Raw genomic sequence first — 20,731 nt, 5'->3', positions numbered from 1 at the left:
GTTATACTGTAGGTCAAAAACCTTCAAAGGACCCCCAAACCAAATATCTCTCTAAGTATCTTTTATTCACTGTAAGAATTCAGAATGTGTCTCTTTATCCTGCTGCATAATATGTAGGGGCATCCTGACTGAGACACTGCTCCTAAAAACCTGAATGATACCCTACTATAGGCTACAAATAACACAGGAAAGCACTTTAGCTGTTAACACTAAACACACCAGCTTAACCCTATAATGTTTCATTTGGAATATTATTGTCTATTATTGAGTATTATCGGCCTACTATAGAAGATGCTCAGCCCAGGTGTGATAATATAGCAATAAAACCACAGCTGATTATGACTGACACAGTATAACATGCTTAAAGAAATAATGAATAAATAGGAATAGGTCCCAAGAGATTGCTGATAGCTGCCGATAAACACGCCAACATGTGGATAAGAGAGTACTGGCACTGTGTTTAATCAAATCAATCTGTTTTTTCCCAGTGCAAGCTCAAATTCAGTCTTCTAGTGCACTATACGTGTATAAAACAGGTGCTTACCCTGTGATGCGCGGCAGCGTGTCAGTGGAGAAGAGGGCAAGTGGCACTTTGTCCCGCTCTATGAGCCATATGGTGTATTGTCCACTTTGCTTGGGGTGGAGGAACACAGCCATGTCCAGGCTACAGGGACCCTGGCCCCCCCACAGCCAAGGACTCAGCACCCAGGGGCCGCCAAAGGCTGAGCTGTTCACCCACAGGAACTGGCCTGAGGGAGAGAGAGACAAAGACAAAGAACTGTAGAAGAGAGCAGTGCTGCAGATTGGGTGTACTGGGAGGAAACATAAAAGGACACTGGGTTAGAGACTTTATCGATCTCAGATCGAGCGCAAATCAGCAGTAGCGAGAAAGCTTGAAAAATGATCTGCAATTACGATCTCATGACACGTCATGCTGTTACAGTATGAACAGATACCAGATGAGTGACGGGCTATCATTTCAAATAGTTTTGAGGCAATGGCTGAGAGAAGCACTTGATGAAAATTCATGAAATAAAGCTGCTTTGAAAAAAGAGCAGTCAATGACATCCCTTGCCCCAAAAAAAAGAAAGAGGGGGTAGCGGGTGGAAAATCAAAGCACAGTTTTTTTTCTAGCTTTGATATGAAGTCCCATTTCACTTTCAAACCTATTGCGCTTGTTCAAGCTAGAAGTTCATCAGAGACTGAGAGCTGTGTGTGTATGTGGAAGCACAGAGAATCTCAACTTGAAAGGAGGAAAATTCATTTTTAATATGCTCGGTTAAGAAAAGTAGTGTTGATGAGGGGAAGCTGAGGAACGCAAAGCAAAAATCTTGCAGAATAATTGATTTTAATCATTCTCAAGGAACCAATCAAGGTGAGCTTGCCCTGCGTGTCAGTGCAGGGTCGTGAGGTGCGCTCGATGCAGCAGTTGCAGTTGTAGAAGTTGTAGAAGTTGTAGGATATATCAAGAAAATGTTTCAATATAGGGTTGATTTATTCCCTTGTCTTTCCTTTTAAAGTTTGTTTCCATTTCCAGGCAGCACTCTTGCGTCTCTTAGATAATAGTAAAACCAGCTTCCCAAGTGTCAGATTAAAGTGTACTTCTCTAACTGGGACACGCGTGTCTCCTAGTGTATGTCAGCCGTTGCACTCAAACAGCCTTTTGCCATTAGCTGTGTATGCAATTTGTATGTTGGTACTTAGACAGAGGAAGGATGGGAGAATAGGGCTGTACAAAGTCTTGATGTTTGGCATGGTGAGTGGGTCTCTTGTTCAATCTTGGATAAGACTGATGAATGTTTAATATATATATATACATATATATATATACATATATATAAAACATATAATTATATACTGTAAATATAACTAATTACACATGTTTGCATGTATATACTGTAGTAGGGCTGTCAATGGCTGTCAGTGTGCTGACTTGACTATGACTTGCCCCAAACTGCATGTGATTATCATAAAGTGGGCATGTCTGTAAAGGGGAGACTTGTAGGTACCCATAGAACCCATTTTCATTCACATATCTTGAGGTCAGAGGTCAAGGGACTGGCCATGCCAGTTTTTCCTCACCAAAATTTTGCATAAGTTTGGAGCGTTATATAACCTCCTTAGCGACAAGCTAGTATGACATGGTCGGTACTAAACCTTAGCTTTTCTAGATTCATATGATAACAGTATCTTCACTCTAGCTTTAAAATGCGTTACAACCTCAAAATCCTAAGTTGTGTTGAAGATATTAGTGGCGTTTAAATGAATTTGCATTAACTCGTTATTATCGTGTTAACTTTGACAGCCCTGGTATGAAGTGAAATCTGATTTAATTAAGCGACATTCTTTCCATCCGTCTTGCAAGTCTAAAATGTTTAAATAACCGCAAGGGTATAAATAGACAATTGAATTATTGAATTGAATAATTATATTAAGACAAACAGAGGACTTCATTGTAGACATGGGCAGGAAACAGTTTTACTCTCCTCCTTTCATCCGTCCCTCATATCCAGTGCTTTCCTTTATCCCCTGAGGTTGCTGAAAAACTGGTGAATTTGGAGGCCTTCAAATCGGAGCGCTCCGGATAAGCCTCATTTGCTCTCCCTTCCACATTTGCATGCTTCTTACACAAAGGGTCCGGTCAATTTGGGAAGGACAATCCGAGTGCTTACAACAAGTTTGCCGGCAATGTGGACTGGACCCATTTACAACAAACCCAGCGGCGATTTCATATAAAGGCTTTAAGACTCAGCCTGCAAGAGCCTTTGGGCCTGAAGGCAGAAACCTATTAACTCTTGTTTCCCAGTCCAAATAAGATGAAGAAATACGTGCTTGGGAGCAATTATCGGCAGGGTAGAAATTATAACTGCGACCGCAAAGGAAAGACTGTAATTCCATTAGTAGGTTTCTGCCTCAGCTTCACCTGTGAATACTGCTGCCCAACAGAGCTTGATGCCCTCATTTACTGCATCACAAGGCCTGGTTCAACTGCCTGTCGGTCCCAGTCTGCATGGTGCAACATGAGCATCGGTGGGGGTTTAAGCAGTATAGACGGAGATGATTTTAAAACCAGCTTGGCATAAAAACAAAAAATCACCATAATATAAGAGAGTGGTTCCCAACCTTTTTTCCTTGAAGCTGCCCCTACTTGTATCTAAGAAAATCTGAGCTCCCCTGCCCCATATTTTCCGACGTCATCACACCGACGTCAAAAACATTACAATTCCTCGAACGAAATCCTCAGTTTGAATAGAGTGATATTAGATGTATTTATTAAATCAGCTTACTTTAATGAATAGAACTTATCAGTTTTTTCCACAAACATAAAGTGATGACATCTTGGCAAATTTGCCAAGCAAATACAGATACATAATCTGATTTTTTTTTTAATGATTTAATACATTTCCTATAAAAGTGTTGGAGACAAGTTTTTGTTATTGTGGTTAAATAAATGTAATTTATGGTGTTGTTAGACTGCTGCTAGATCGCCCCATTAATACAGGTCCATACCTCCCTTATGTGTGCAGCGAGCAGCTTTTTGACCGCAGCGAAAATTGTGTTTTTGAAAGGCTAAACACCAACAAATATGGATTGAAGCAGACTATTTTGTTAGATAAAAACATGTTGTGGATTTTGGAAATGATTGCATCTATCTTTTTCAATAAATGTTAACTTTTGGACCTTACAACAATCTGAAATTATTAGAAATGATTGGATCACACAAGTCTGAAACCATCCCACACAAATTCATGCTGTGGATGACACCTGTGTTTTCAGTTTCCTTGAGTGTTGCTTTTAACGACGACCTGTGGGGATTCACTGGAAGTATGCCCATCCAATAATCTATTCTGTGTCAGGACTTAAAACTCTATGAAAATGATATATTTCCTTAAAAACTATTCTTAATGGAAAAGATGTTCACTAAAAACAATTACAAGACTGGAAGAAACCATCAATAAAACACTAATCTGGAGGTTCTTTCTTGTTTTTTTGTAACCCACACCAGCCCTAGCAATCCAGCTGAGCTGTTTTTCTACAGTTAATGGACTCTGTTGGAGGCAATTTCTCATTTATCTATGAAGTTTAGACTTCATCAACAGTGTTTATAAAATGGCACTTGATTATTGCCCTTCCGAGGAAAAAGACAAGCCCCCCAAAAAGCAGAAACATTTCAATCCAAAGTGATCGTCGTATTCTATCATCGAATCAAGCTGGTAAACACTTTTCTCGCTCTCTGTGCGGTTACAGATTCAATCAACTGAGGCTCTTGTTGACATAGCATACCAAATCAGGCCAACTGTTGGTGAGAGCAGAATTCCCTCAGATAATAAAATTGCTGCTAAAAGGCCTGAGAGACGGAGAGAAACAAGCCATTCAAATTGTATTCTCTGCCAAATCCTCTTATAACATTATGCATTTACCCAAGGCCAGCACAAGCTTTTTGGGGTCCCAACAATTTGACTGCTTCACATTTTAGTTTACAACCCATTCATTGGCGCGACACAGTGACAGCTTCCACTGTAGAGAGATGGTGTAAAAGTATGTTCAGCATGCTGATAAGCAGCCTTTTTGTGATTGTGTATTGTTGTTGGTTTCTTCTTTAAAAGGATTTTCTGCCACAGTCAATTTTAAACCTGCAATAACTGAGTTTTTTTGGCCACTTGGCGGCAGCAGAAACAAGTTTAACATATCACCTTTTAAGTTTATATGGTGAACATTTGTTCATCTACACATCCAGAAGTTACGGAACAACATCATCATTCTTTTGAAGATTTTCATGTTTCTTGTCGGTTTTTCTTTTTTTAGATTTGACCTCAGTCATTCACAATAGCTGGACTTATCATATATGAATACAATATTCCATACCACTGTTATGCAGATGACATGCAAATGTATGCCTTTGAAGTACGCAATACTCATCAGTAACTATCTTGTCTGTCAGTGCTGGAGTGCTGGATGACCTTAAACCTTCTCCAGCTAAATTATAACAATTTGGAAATAATCTCTCTTTCGTCCCCGAAAAAAAACATCTTGGCTCCCTGTCCACAAATGTTAAACCTTCAACATGAAACTTGGGTGTTATATCTGACGGTGACCTTTTATTTGAAAAGCACGTTGCAAGGGTCGTTTAACCATGTTTTTATCAGCTGACGTGCATCTCAAAAATCAGGTCTTTTCTCAGTCGACCTGATCTCGAGAAGGTCATCCATGCTTTTATTTCATCTTGGTTACATTATTGAAATTTATTGTAATCAGGGTTACGCCAGAGAACCATCTCACACCTTCAGCTGGCACAAAACACAGCTGCTCGGTTCAGCTTTTAACAAACACTAGATGACAACATCATATCAGCTTTGATTTAAACTCCCTACACTGGTTACCAGTATGTTTTAGAATTGATTTGAAGATTTTTTCTGATTACTTTTAAAGCACTTAATGGTTCAGTTCCCAGTTACATTGCTGAATTGCGGCTGTCATATGAGCCGGAACGCAGCCTCAGATCCTCAGATCCTCAGGCAGGGCTCTGCTGGCTGTTCCTAAGTCCCAGCTCAAAACTAAAGGTGACCGGCTTTTGCAGTCGAGGGCCCCTCGAATCTGAAACTCCCTGCCTGAGGATCTGAGACTTGCAGAATCAGTAACATCTTTTCAAGGATTCAAGGATCATTTATTGTCATTCTATAACACATAGTTGAACAAGGAAATGCAGTTGTAGCCTAGTCCATTTGTGCTACACAAGAAAAACATGACAAAACAAAGCATAAACAGTAGTGTCTTCCAGCCCGTTCTCATTCCCAGGGCGTCAAATACCGACACTTTGTCACGCCCCTCGGCATGTGATAGCAACGCACAAGGCACTCTTTAGCATCTGTACGAGACGCACCGTGTTTTCAAATGATTACAACGTAAACCCATCCGTGACAATATTAAACAAGAAAGTGGTCGCCGGTCTCCTGGGCGAAAGTCTGTTATTTTTTTTACCCACCTATCCACCCCAACCTCCTCTCTATGCAGCGTTCGCCACTCTATATATTTCCTGGTTCACGACTACGTTAATTACACACAAATTGATTTTGTGGGATATATACGAATTACAGTGCAAGTATAACTACGAACGGTGTATGAAACCAGCCTGCAAAACACACATAGGGTGGGTGGGTTTGGTGGTGGATGGGTACAACAAACACAGGGCTTTCATCCAGGAGACGCTGTTGGTGTCCCGTTCGAAACCAATAACATGTTGTTTATCTTTGTGTTCACGTGTACAACACTTCACTTTCATTTTACTAACGTAGTACTTTTAAACCAAACCATAATGTTTTTTCCTACATCTAAGTGTTCTTGAAACAATGAAAATAGTCCAAAGACATGCCCCCTTCCTGAGTCGGTAAGAAGCAAATAATATGTCAGTGTGACAACCCACTTTGCGCCTGGTTATTTTCAAAGCCAATAACCAGGTTGCGGGAGCCTACTACTTACTAATGGTGCACACAGACAGTTTCCCAGAGAACTGATGTTAAATCAATAACTGAAAAAAATCTGTTGACATGGGCATCTGCTAGTTAAAGACTTTAAAATTCATCCAAACAAAAAATATCCCTTTTCGACTGTTAAATATTCAGTGAATGACCAGAAGAGCAGGTACAGATAACAGCTACAAGGCAATGTGTTGTTGTTGTTTTTGCAATAAGCAGCACCGATCATCTGATAAAGAAGTACAAGCAAATTGTGCATAATCACTGAATAATATTAGATAACGTCAAAAAAGAAAAATGACACCAATCTGAACGACCAAATAAAACCAGACAATGTTTACGGACGTGTTACCCCGCTGTGAATGCAACCCACAAAAGCAACGCAACCATGACAAGGAACAGTGCATAAAAAAGCATATTAAACATCTGGAGCGGGGGTGCGCTAAACACTGCACTATTTATCTTTGATTCATATGAGTGATTCTACATGCTTTTATTATGTGCGGTGCTTTGTTTAAAAAATGGAATACTTTATTATGAGAATTTATTGCGATGCAGGTAGAGGAGGGAGAGGGTGTCCTCCGGGTCACAGTCTCCACCGCCTTTGTGAATAGTGTGCAGATATACTAACTGAATAACATCAAAATTAGGGATTGTTTGATTGAAAATTGCATGTGCATTTGCATAAGACCTCATTGTCCATTTAGACACGATATAACGAGTAATGTGAATACAGATAATTAGCTTTAATTTACACCCTTTCTTCAAAGAAAATACAAGTTAGAATTTTTTGAAATTCTCTCCCAATGAAAGAGAAAAAAAAGACAAAAAGAAAATCGGTGATTGAAAAACGACCCTCTGGGAATAGACTATACAGCCCTGCGCAATTCTAATGTGGTTGATTAAATGTGTGTTCAGACACATTTAATTGTTCAGTACAGTGTTGCATAACTAGACAACAGAGGAAAGTTTTGGTAACCACTGGAGACATAAATACTATTGTCTCGTCTTCATAGCTTCTGTCACAATGACAAGTCTCACACTGAGGACAGCCAGCGCCAGGGAGAGGTACTCCCACACTGAGCGGCCTAGTTTTGGCTCTAGTCTGCCCGTTTTGGAGGTTTTTCCGGCCGATTCAGCATGTTGAATCGGCAGCGGTGCCCGTCGGTGAGGTAAATCCCTCTGATTGGCTGTTTAGCTTAAACAAATCAGTGCACAAGAAGAGACACGAACGTGAAGAAAGCAAGTCAACGAGTAAAGTCAAGACGGCACACACAGAAGGCTCTTCTCATTTTTCATCTTTCATCTCATCTGATCATTCCAATACACGGATATTTTCACAAAGACATGGTCGTCTGGAATGGAGCTAATCGGTGAATGAGAGTTGTGTGAAAATGGTCGGCAAACACTGCTTTGTTTCATGCACGTATCATAACAACGGCTTGTATATCCGCGGTACTAAGTCTTCCGGTTTCCCTTTTTGAATGACGAATACAGACTACCGCGACTTGCTGGTGTGGAGAGTTATTTCATCTCACGCAGGCATAGAACGTACGTGGTAGTTGGCCGTTGGCTGTAGTCTTTGCGGTGTGTTTGAGTGCAACTTTTTGGTCAAGACAAAGGAGACGTGAGGCGACTCAACGGTCGGCTTTCATCGGCACTGATTCTTTGATGTCGGAATTACCCTATCTCCCCATTGAGAAGTATTTTCGGTTCATTATGAAACTGCGGTAGGTCTACCCAGACTGTGGCGGGCTGGATGTCGCGAATTTGAATTATGCAATTGTTGATTATGATTGGATAAAGGTCCGGCATGTTAGACGCCATAGGCTTAGACGTTATCGCCAACATTTTATTCCCGTAACACCTGACACCTGAAAGTGGGTAGGACAAAAAGTCTCGTTGGCCCCCCCTATTCCGGCGCCAGTGAATCTGTGTAAACACTTGAAATACGTTCTATACACTATATTTCTGTTTACTCTTCAGTGCTCACTTAATCAAATTGACGTTATGGTGTTCATCATCTTTGATTTGATACAAAAAGATGATTTATGTTGGATTTCCCACAGCCTTCCAACATGATCTATTACTTAAGCTGGAGTTGTAAACTGCAGCGTTTGTTTGTTGTGTGGTAGTTAGTCCTAGGGAACTCTGCCAAATGTGCCAATCATGTTCATTTTAGTCATTTCTGCTAGCGTGTTTTTTTTTCTAATTTCAAGGCACTCAGCCGCATCAGGACCACCAGTTTTGATTTATTCACTTACGTTTTTTTTTTTGTTGTTGTTAGTAACGGAAACAGCTGGAAGATGTGATGTTGTTGTGGCGAAGTGGAGCACTGACAAAAAGATCTTGATGTCAACAGCAACATTACCACTGAGCAGGAGAGTGGAGAGCACCGAGCGAACATGAACGTTCAGCAGGGTGCTGAACATGACTCAGGAGCAAGTGTATAATCAGGGCACTATAGTCCACCACCTCAACCTACAAAACCCACTCATATTAAAAAAAACGGCAGCAGTCCAGATAAAAAAAAAAAAAAAAATCTATTGCTGGTTATTCAAAAACAACCTCTCTTAAAATCTGTGCTTGGAAGTAAATTTGTTGCTCAACCAACGAGGGAAGTTGTTTCATCAGCCGAGATATGAGGACATCACATTCTTTCATTATGTTTCATGTAGAAAAAGGCCGATTAGAATGAAAATAACTGAGTGCAGTATTAATACTCTTAATTACAGTATTGTAGCAGCTAGAGCTGTCAATCCATACAAATATTAAATCACGATTAATCGCATGATAGTTAATCGTGATTAATTGCAAATTAATCACACATTGTTTTATCTGTTCAAAATGTACATTAAAAGGGAGATTTATCAGGTATTTAATACTCTTATCAATATGGGAGTGGACAAATATGCTTGCTTTATGCAAATGTATGTATATATGTACTATTGGAAATGAATTAACAACACAAAACAATGACAAATATTGTCCAGAAACCCTCACAGGTACTGCATTTAGTATCAAAATATGTTCACATCATAACAAGGCAAACTCAAGCCCAACAGGCAACAACAGCTGTCAGTGTGTCAGTGTGCTGACTTGACTATAATTTGCCCCAAACTTCATGTGATTATCATAAAGTGGGCATATCTGTAAAGAAGAAACTTGTGGGTACCCATAGAACCCATTTACATTCACATATCTTGACGTCAGAGGTCAAGGGACCCCTTTGAATATGGCCATGCCAGTTTTTCCTCGCCAAAATTGAGTGTAAGTTTGGAGCGTTATTTTGCCTCCTTCGCAACAAGCTAGTATGACATGGTGCTAATAGATTCCTTAGCTTTTCCACTTTCATATGACATCAGTATCTTCACTCTAGCTTTAAACTGAGCCTGCTACAACCTAAACATCACAAATTATTTAAATGCATTAAAAAAATTAGTGGCTTAAAAATGAATTTGCGTTAACACGCTATTATCGCGTTAACTTAACCGTACTAGCAGCAAAAGTTGAAATCTGAATTCCCTGTCAGAAATCGTCAGTTGGCTTTGTGTAGTTCTACTGCAGTTATGACTTCATTGCAAGAGAAAAAAGGTGTCTGTTTTGTGATGAATTGCAAAAAAAATAAATGGATTTAAAAATATGTGTTACCATGTAATGATAACAAGTAATGAGACTCAACACCACGAGCAAACAAAAGCAGGGCAACTTAGCGGCCCAATAATGGTGTAAGAGACAATAAGATGAGGCATGTATGGTTTGGTGTTTTGTCTTGTCATCTGTTTCACTATGAAGCCCCGTTCATACTTACTGTATTTAGTATTTAATGAGATGTCTAAATGGCTGTGTTTGCAGTACGTTCCCCTCTGTGATCCCATTGTTAAAGTCCAAGAAGTCAGTACCTGCTTTTAATGACACTAATGAATTAGACTGCACAATAAAACTGCAATGTAAACCTCAACCACTTCACATGCCAGACAGGCCACAGCCCTCTGCTAATTATCCTGCTTATAATTAACCAAATATTCTAGCCGTCATTCAATTTCTGTGCCTCTATGTTCTCGTTATTCCATTCAGCACTTCCATGAGCCATTGCTGCTTTGCACTTGTCAATCAAATATGTAGAGGAAACCAGATGTACAATAAAAAAATATTAAGAAATGTGTGCAGTTTTTTGAAGCAATGCTCACAGTATAATATACTTGAGGAACTTTTTTTTTTAAAAGGGGTATATCGTGCTTATTTTCAGGTTCATATTTGTATTCTGGGTTTCCACTGGAACATGTTTTAATGTTGAAAAAAACTATTTTTTCTCATACTGTCTGTGTGAATATACCTGTATTCACCCTATATCTGAAACCCTCCACTTTAGTGCCTGTCTCTTTAAGCCCCCCCCCTCCAGAAAAAGTCCAGTCTGCTCTGATTGGCTGGCAAGAAAATATGTTGCATGTGACATATGAAGGGAAGCCAAATCTGAATGGCTTGTTTAATCACATGTTTTCTGATCTAGGCAGCCCACAACAAACTGACTGGGTTGTCTTATTTTACAGTTTGTGGGTTGGTAGACACTCCAGACACCCAAATGGTTGGCACAGGCTCTGAAAAAGTGAGTTTTTCATGACATAACCCCTTTAATTCAATAGTAATTATGTCCAATGAGGATATCATTTTATAACAGGGAACCAACTTGTCAACCAGGTGTGAGATAACAGACATGAAATCATGAAATGGAACTCCTCTTGAAAAGGCACAGCTGTCCGAAAGTGATTTTGAAACCCGATGATCAATTCAGAAAAAAAACAAATCTCCATGAGCAGTTGTAAAATTGCCTTTTGTCTTGTTTTATTGTCTAATATTTTGCTATGAAAATTATGCTTTTTGTGAGTATTCAAATATAAAGCAAGCTAAGCCATCTGTTTGAAACAAAACACTAACATAGAAATAGAAAATCTTGAGTGTTGTTTCAATATTGAATATTTCCAAAGGCTTTTGTTTTGAAAATCCTATTACTGCAGTAATAACGTAACCTCATACGGTGGTTCGTATGATATCTTAAAAAACTGTTATTTCCTAATTTTTCATGTGTTCTCCTACAAATGATCAGCAGCTTGTGTCAATTTATGCATGTTGCATGTATACAGTCTTTTCAAAATAAACTTCCATCTTCACAGGAAACTACTTAGTTAGGTTTAGGAAAAAATGTGATTAAGTTTAAAATAACTACGTTCAAAATACTTGGTGTGGTTTAGGCAAAAAAACTACAAAGTTTTAGGAAACGATCGTGGTTTGGGCTAAAATAACTAAGGAAGTGGCGTTATTTAGTACGCAAGTTACGTGACAAATAAATCAACGCTGACGTCTGGTTTCACACGGAAAACGAACAATGGTCTCCTGGGTGAAAGTCCGGTGTTTTGTTCACCCGCCCATCCACCCCAATCTCCTCCCTACGTATTCCACTTTTTATACTTCCATTGTTCACGATTACTTGGATTAAATACGGATTGATTTCTTGGGATATACACAAATTCTAATGCATTACTTTTCGTAGGTATAGCGATGAAAGGTGTATGAGAACAGCCTGCTGCAGTATATATATCTATTGCTGTAACAACGTCATGAGGTTTAACATTTGTTAAACACATTCCTCAAAAAAAAGAAGAAAGAAAGAACACAAAAGTAATAAGTTGGAGAGAAATGCAGGTGTCAGGTGCCATATGTAGATTAGGGCCATCCCTGTATAATATTAAATGTGAACATCATGATAATCTATTGAATTGTACATGTAAGATACTGCCTTTGATTTTTCAATGTTTTTAAAAACACTGCACAACAAAATGATGATTCTCTGGGATATTTCTGTGTTAGAAACATAATTGATTTGACTCTCACCATCGAAAACACAGATCTCTGATGCAGTTTTATACTACTTCAATACACAACAATGTTCCTATACCCCTAACCACCGAAATTTCCTTCACAGCAGCCACATCAATTCTTGTGTTGATGATGCCTCGAGCAGCTTTCAACCAGTCGGTGCGCAATTCATTAATCACTTCCTTTGAAATAAACTGAAAACAAAACAACAGATCACAAGAACTGCTGGACCATGGGTTTTATCCCTTAAGTGCATCTAATTTTAGAATGTAGTGATTTTGTCTCTGTCAGAAGATTTAACAATTAATCTGTAGGCCAAATAACAAATATATTGTTGATATCCTTTCTCCATATTTAAAGATCCTATTGTTATGATAATTAAACCCCAAACTGTTGGTACAAAGTGCCTTAGAGTATATTGTGTATTTTAAAAGGTTAAATTCAAATATAATACCTGCATTCCTGAGAAAAAAAGCTATTAAACATCATATTACAATGTACTTTTTAAACTTCTTTTAACAAAAAAGCCTATTATTGCCATATGAATATTCTTGTTGGTTATTCCAGTGTAAAAGTTCTCATCTATATTGACAGTGCCATTGATTTAATATTTAGATACAATTTAAAAGGCTCTGACAACATAGTCTGGAGAAGTGGTAGCTACTGTCTCTCAACCACACATCAGTTTAATCCTAATACATGGAAACCACAGAGAGCAACACAATACATCCACAGAGTAGGTGCAAACAACAATCCCCCCCCCCACAACAAAGATGGAAAATTGCTTGGATGCTAACGCAAATTAATAATGTGGGTGGAATTTGTTATAATTTAAAACTCAGGAAAACTCAGAGAGCTAATTCTTTTCACTACTTTGCACCTTGTTTTCAGTAGAAAAGAGTTCCCAATACATGTGAAAACTGTCCAGAGCAAGGACTAGCATTTGTTTTGCAAACTCAAGACATGTGCCGAGTTGTCACAATGCATCACAACATAATAAACCAGAACTTTTGAAATGATTTAGGAAGTTGATAGAAAGTTGTGATCTTGCCTGGTTGCATTGTCTAGCTTTCTAAAGACTTACAATAACAAACAACCTGCAGCTGCCTTCATAATGTCTGCAGTGGGTTATTACCTCCAGGAGATTATGTGTTCGGTTGTGTCCGTCCGTCTGTCCGTCCGTCTGATTGTTCCCGGCTAATCTCGCATACTAATCGGCCCGTCAGCCTAATATTTTTTGTGCTCATTTATGACCGTAACCTCAATGACCTCTCATGGTTGCGGTGATTACATTTTATTGACTTCCATCTACCGTCATTGACTGCTGACTCCTCACTACCCTGGCAGGTAGGGTCCTCAAATCATCAACAACTGCTCCAGTTTGGACTCTTGTTTCCACTACTAAATAGGGATTGTTCATCTCTTGATTTGCACGCCTATGTCAGACAATTGTATGTATGTATAACTATCACTTGACAATGACAAACTGAACCAAGCACTGACTGAGAGTCCTGCGGTGTATTTGGCTAACAGAGCTAATAGCTAAAGAAACTAAAACACGCAGCAAGATAGATAGTTTCTGTTCAGAGGAAGCGTTAAACAGTCAACATGAAGTGTTACACAGTGAACTGCAGTTCATCTGGCGGTGGCCGGTGCCGGCGCAGACAGCTGCAAAGATTAAATTGAGATTATATCTGTTGCGTGAGACGTGCGAGTGAAAAACGCACCTGATACGCTTGCTAGACCAGGGGCAATTGTGGTTTGCATTCATTCAATCAAACATTACAGCAGTGGTCGTTGCAGACATGCCCGCACTCTACCGAGTGCACTTTTCTAGTTGCGAGTTCGGAGAGACGGAGAGTAAGATGGACGCAGGGACGTGGAGCTGAGACAGTGGACTGTCAACGCTGTGTTGTGTCGCCAGTGCCAGGCAAAGTAAACAAGCAAGTCAACAGAGAGCCTGAGCAGTAATTTAAAGAGGTTTAGTGGTGACTTCAGCCTGAGGGACAAAGTGTCTGGGCCCAGCAAGCCGACTGATTAAGTGGCCTTGTATATAGATAGAGCCGATACCAGACGCTGCCGAAGGGTCTCTCCCAAATGAGTGAACCCTGCCATGGGCCATCCGCTGGGCTGTCAGCCACAGCTGAGCTCTGTTCTTTTGCAACAGGTGCACAGGAGAAATAAACAGAAATGATTGTGGGTAATTGCAAGCGGATGATTGTGTAATTTCAGTTTTGTACTTGCACCGTCAGAAGCTATTACTACCAATATCTTGCGTCACCTTGAGTCATCTGCTCCCACTGTTTTGTAAAAATCCATAAACATGTTGCTGCCTTGACAAACATCTTGCTGCCTTGACAAACATCTTTTCATTCAAAACATGTACTGTGTGCTTTTACTGACAATTGCATTAGGCATCCAACCATGCAGTTACCTGGGAATACCTGTTTTCATTTACTGCATCACCAATATCTTCATATCATATACTCGCACAACTGCATTTTCAATACAATACAATGCAACAGCAAAGCTTGTGATATTATTGTAAAGTTTCAAATACTGCCAAAAGGCGAAACACTCGCCCACCACCGCAGAAACCTTGGTTCCCAGCAGTGGCTTGTTTGAGCATTCAAACCAAAACAATTGGCAGTCTTTCGCAGGTGGGAAGCCACTGAAGCTCTTTGCTAGCAGTTGAAAAGGAACGGCTGGCGACACCATGTGTATGTGTATAGACCGCCATAGTACAATGTCCTTTGTAACTCTGAGCCAAACACGGCAGCACAGACCTTTCACTTACTCGTATGCAGTTGCACATTGAGCAGTACTAGTTGTCGGCCGATTAGGAAAAGACAGACATCATTTTGTTTTTCCTTTACCCGTCCATACTTTCTTATTTGGTCTGAACCAACAATCATCCCTGTAAGAAGCCCACTCCTCCAGCCTCTATGCTATTATCTGTATTTTTCATAAATGCATCTTATGATTTACTAGAATTAAAACCTTGCAGTTGTGTGCCTTCGTCAACTGGTCAAGTCACCTTCATTATTTCATCCTATTAGACATTTGTGTAAAATAGTCATAGTTAGCACATGAATTCTTGAGTTATGGCCAAAAACGTATTTTGTGAGGTCACAGTGACCTTTGACCACCAAAATCTAAACATTTCAATCTTGATTCCAACTGGATGTTTGGGCCAAATTTGAAGAAAGTCCCTCAAGGCGTTGCTGAGATATCGCTTTCATGAGAATAGGATGGACGTAAGGTCACAGTGACCTTGACCTTTGACCACTAAAATCAAATTGGTTCATCCTTGAGTCAAAGTGGGCGTTTGTGCCAAATTTTAAGAAACTCCCTCCGGGCGTTTCCAAGATTTTGTGTTTACGAGAATTGGACGGACATGAGTTCACAGTGACCTTTGACCAACAAAATCTAATAAGTTCATCCTCGAGTCCAAGTGGATGTTTGTGCCAAATTTTAAGAAATTCCATCTAAGCGTTCCTGAGAAATCATATTCACGAGAATGGATCGGATGGGGAAGGACGGACGGACGGACAACCTGACATACATAATGCCTCTGGCCATGGCTGTCGCTGGCGTGGAGGCATAATAAACCCTGAATTAATCTTTAGCCACATGTTATCCGACTTGTGTAAGTAATCAGAGAAGCTGCATTGCCCAACACAAAGCAAAGGGAATGTAGGTCTTTGATATTGCTCATTAAGTACAAAAAAAAACTTCAACTTTGTTAGTCTGTAAAACTTTTGGTGGACAACACACACACAACTTCAGTGGAATTGATGTTGAAGGAAGGGGTACAAAGAATTAAATCCAACACTGTGAACATTCCAATGGTTGAGTGTTTCACTGATTTTACAAAAACTTTTTTCGTTGAACAAAAGAACTGAAAGTATGGCTCGACTATTAACACTAAGTGCCCGGTGTCGATACGCTATTATTGCTGATTACACAAATAAAATCATCAATAGCAATTAGGACAACAATTACCACTAATAAACTACTCTTACATAGAAGTAATAGTGTCTAAATGAAGACGCTAATAAGAGTAAATTTGATTTTAATGTTTCTTTTTTTCTTACATGGAGCTAATTGGAGCTTGTCAACTCAACCAACATCAATTACATGTTTTTTTTAAACACTGGTCAATTTAAAATGCAAGTCAAAACATTAATATCTCTGAGTTTATAATGGATTTTACGCCAGCCTACTCCTCTTCAAACATATATTTATTTATTCAGAATTTGCTTTATGTGTTTAATGTTTTTTATTGGCGAGTCCTTGATTTAGTTTTTTCTTATTATGTATTAAATGTTGGAAATAAAATCCATCTATAATTGACTGAAAAATCAAAGCCCTGACCAACAACAGTTCACACCAACAAGCCCTAAACAGACGGGTTTATTTGGCAAGCTGATCATGGCTAAGCCCCAGCAGCTACACTGAATATGGATAACCTCAGTCCACACATACTGGAAACATTTCCAGGCTTCAAACACCCTTGTCAGAGACATTTCTTTCTCACATTATACTGCATTGTTTTGATAGGGTGAAGTTGGTATTTTAGAGCTGCCAGAGGCCACCTTTTCACAGTCAAAAAGTCCAACGAGATTATTGCTACTTTTTTTTAGGTCTGCCGTGTACTCTTGTCCGTGTCAGAGAAATTCAGTACAGTGTGCTCTGATGGAAAGTCAAACAGTAAACATTTCATTTTCAGCGGGAAGGTCATCAAAGCACAGAGAAAAACCTCTCACTCGCCCTGAAATGACTTGAAGTCTGAAAGTGTGTTCAAACAGTGTGGTCGGGGAAAAAAAAAAAAAAAAACTCATTAAAACGAATGTACTAAAAGGCTCACATGCTGACTGGACCCTGACAAAAGAAAAAGAAAAACTTCAGAGGCACGTTGAGGGTATGGGCGGGATCGGTTTGCGTAAGTTACACGGTCTTGCCTGGCAAGCAGGCTCAAGATCCAAAAGCTGAGGGAAATATATAAAGAACTGGGACACGTACTGCCTTTGTAGTCGAGACAAAAAGGAATGAATACATAAATTAGTAGATCCTCTGAGCAGAAAAAGGCACCCAAGTGTTCATGAAAAAAAAAAAAATCCCTCTCGGCAACAGTGAAACTAGTAACCATGAAGTCTGTGGGAAGGTAGATAAGATAGCTCGTTGATTACTCCCCAAGCGAATGCCGATAGTAGTAAATTCCTTAAGGCCGGGATATTATCTGATTATGGGACATTAGAGGGAGATGGTTGTAATAACTCCATTAAAGACTTTTGCCATTTTTCTTAAGCCCATGGTCTTTCTTATCCCTCATTCCACTTTCCTAATTTTCCTTAGAAACGGGGGAAAAGTCAATTATGTGCATGTGTACGTAATGTGAAAAAAAAAGCGTGCAGTCTGCATTTTGTGTGCATGCTTAATTAATTTACCCAGATTAGAATTAATGTGTTTGCATGAGCACGAGTGCATGAGAGTACTGCAGCTCCACCGGAAGGCACTTTTGTTCCTCAGTGTTGGTTCATGAGTACGTGTTATGATCTAGGATGGCTGACAGGGGACTGGCTATGGACTTGCCGGCCAGCCAGCCAGCCAGCAGCCTCTCAGCTATGTAAGAGGAGATGATGGATCACAATCCGCTGGGGGAAAGTCAACGCTTCCTTCCCCTGCCAACACCTCCTGCCTGGCCCTGCTTGCAGGGAGAAATCCCAAAGCTGCTCTCAACAAGAGGCCTGGAAGCTGTACGCCATGCAGAGGCCGCAGCCAACAACCACACATGGGGCTGACCAGGTAGAGTATCGGTGCGCTCGCATTGCAGCAGGCTGTATGGACTCTGTACAAATGATAGAGTGTGTGTCAACTACCTGTGTGCTTGGGTGGAGATATGCAACGCGATGAGATTGGAATAAAAGAATACTTGAAATTATAATGACTGAAAAAGTGTGCTATACTTTAAATTAGGGCTGCACGGTTATGGCCAAAATGATAATCACAATTATTTTGATCAATATTGAGATCCGATTATTAATCACAACTAAAATCAACAGAGCACCGCTTTCACTTTGACATTGTGCTACATTCCTGCTAATTAACAAATATTTGCATCAAAATAAGACTTAAAGGGACTCTATGTAAGAATCAGAAATTGCTTGTTAACAGCGACACCTGTGGCCGTGAAGTCAACGAAAGTCAGCGCCCTGTTGCTTTTCCTGCCTCAGCCTCCCGACCGCGGCCGGAGGGAGACACCGGAGTTTTGGTCGGAGATGATAACGTTTCTCGCTGCGGAGCCCCGTCACTTCACAAGACACGGGAAACCTCTGTTGGTCTGGAGGAGCTGCAGCATTTATTCTGCACAAACATCCACTGTACATTCACTAGACATTCTCAGAGCTACGAAGTCTTCTACAGTGTGTAGTGTGTGCGTATGCACGTGAGAGGTGGAGTGAGAACGAGCGCGGTGTGTGAGTGAAGGCAAACAGGCAGAGGAGCAGAGACTCCGGCCCTGGAGACCAACGCTACGGTCTCCCCCGTGTCCTCCAACCGCGGCCAACACTGTTTAGAAGACGGGCTTCACTAGATATAACTTTGCGGTTTTGGTGTTTCCATGTAGTTTGTGTTGGAGTCTGAGTCTGAACAGCGTAGCCACACGAGAACACGCATGGGACACCGACCCGGATTGATTTATACGTGTAAGAAATTACAAACAGTCCCTTTAAAGCAGACAATGACCGCTTAGAGTAGCTTAAAATCACGTAATGCATTTTATTAGTGATTATAATGCAAAATAAAAAGACTACATGGGAATTATCATACACCATGATCCTTGAGGAAGAAAATGTCAGTGACCACCAATTATGAAGTATTATACAACTTGACCGTATAAGTCATTATAAAATGCTTTATAATGTGATTGTTTTATAAGAACTATAACTATACAGTTCTTTAAGCATAATGCATTATAAGTATGTTTCTAATGCATTATAGACATGCGTGACATAGAAAGTGTTGCCGAAATATGCTGTGACCTGTTCGTTGTCTTATTGAGTTTGAAGTGTAATGAAATTTCAATAACAGACTTTCGTAGGGTTTAGTGATAGGGCAAAGTGGAATATTTTGAGGGTAGAAAAAAAAGAGGGGAAAACTGTAGCTAAAATATCCGGTAATATTCTACAGATGTTTGTCTTGTTTTTCTGATGCTACCTAGAGAACAAACTATGGATTTAACTTTCTGTCACACATCTCAGGGCATACATCTGTATGTCATGTTTTCAGTGTCGGGAGGCTGAAGTCATTATAAAGTCATGGTTATTGACAGAAACATGCTCAATATTGTAGGCGGTATACTGCTCACAGAAAAAAAGGGACTCAGTAAGGAATCAACCTGTCTTTCATTCCCTGCTTTGTTGTTCTTGTTAGATTACACATTATGGAGTGCAAAGGACAAAAGGATTCATATAAGCATAATAATTTCTCTGTAAACAGCATTTTCATACATTCTGTGCCAACCAATTATACTTTAAGGAAGCAGCATTTTCTCTATCGAGGACATTCTGACTAGTCTTGTTGCTCTCAACAGGCCTAATTTTTGCCGCTGAATATTAATGTTAACCTCAAGCTCTGTTTGTGAGACCCCAAAAAACACAAACAGCAGTTGTTACATGCTGGTACACGGTGGGCCAGTAGTGGTCAGCAGCTCAGCATCCTTTACTCTGCGGGCTCGGACACCAACTGGCCTCAGTATCCAAGGAAACACAAGACAAGGTAAGATTAGAGGTGCTTACAAGTCATGAGCACTAATTGGCAGTTATTGTTCTACAGTATATAGAGACTGAGAACGTTAAAGGAGGGGAATCAAAAGATTAAGTGAATCATCTGAAAACATGACAAGAATCCACGACATCTTGTGTCTCCTAAACTGGTTAAAAAAACGGTGCCAAGAGAGTGGGAGTGAGCAAATAAAAAGAAAAGTCCGTCTGTGACACATCTTAACAATTTTTTTGTTATTGTTGTTGTGATATCAATGTTGAATTTGTAGATATTAAAGGAGTAACTAGTTGGCATTCAGTAGGGTGCATACCTTTGCCAGTGCAAGGCAATTGAAATGATATCAAAGGTTTATAGTTTCCTTCATGCCCCATTACAGTCTTGTTCACATCAGTACATGAACATGCCTGAAACGGGACATCAGATATGGATGCTCAAAATACAGCCAAGCCATTTAACCAAATAGTGACACGACATGGCTAATAATCACAACATTTGCATTAACTACTTCTTCCTCACCATGACTAAGCTTTTAGCAATGCTACGTAAAAATCCATTTACAAATTTAACCGCTAATGTTCAGACAAAGATGAAATGAGGTG

The 20,731-nt window shown here is 39.8% G+C and overlaps 1 protein-coding gene across 3 annotated transcripts in view; it reads right to left on the bottom strand.

The window, feature by feature from the left end:
* alk (ALK receptor tyrosine kinase) overlaps positions 1 to 20,731 on the bottom strand; it is a 474,023-nt gene that overhangs the window by 203,755 nt on the left and 249,537 nt on the right. For all 3 annotated transcript variants that reach the window (XM_037746863.1, XM_037746865.1, XM_037746866.1), the window contains exon 4: positions 545 to 749. In XM_037746863.1, the coding sequence (XP_037602791.1) occupies positions 545 to 749 (205 nt within the window). The remainder of the gene's footprint in view (positions 1 to 544; positions 750 to 20,731) is intronic.

The sequence above is a fragment of the Sebastes umbrosus genome, chromosome 16 (assembly GCF_015220745.1).
Source record: "Sebastes umbrosus isolate fSebUmb1 chromosome 16, fSebUmb1.pri, whole genome shotgun sequence".
Taxonomy (NCBI): domain Eukaryota; kingdom Metazoa; phylum Chordata; class Actinopteri; order Perciformes; family Sebastidae; genus Sebastes; species Sebastes umbrosus.
Note: the sequence above shows the minus strand (reverse complement) of the source record. Positions and strands in the feature narration are given on the sequence as shown.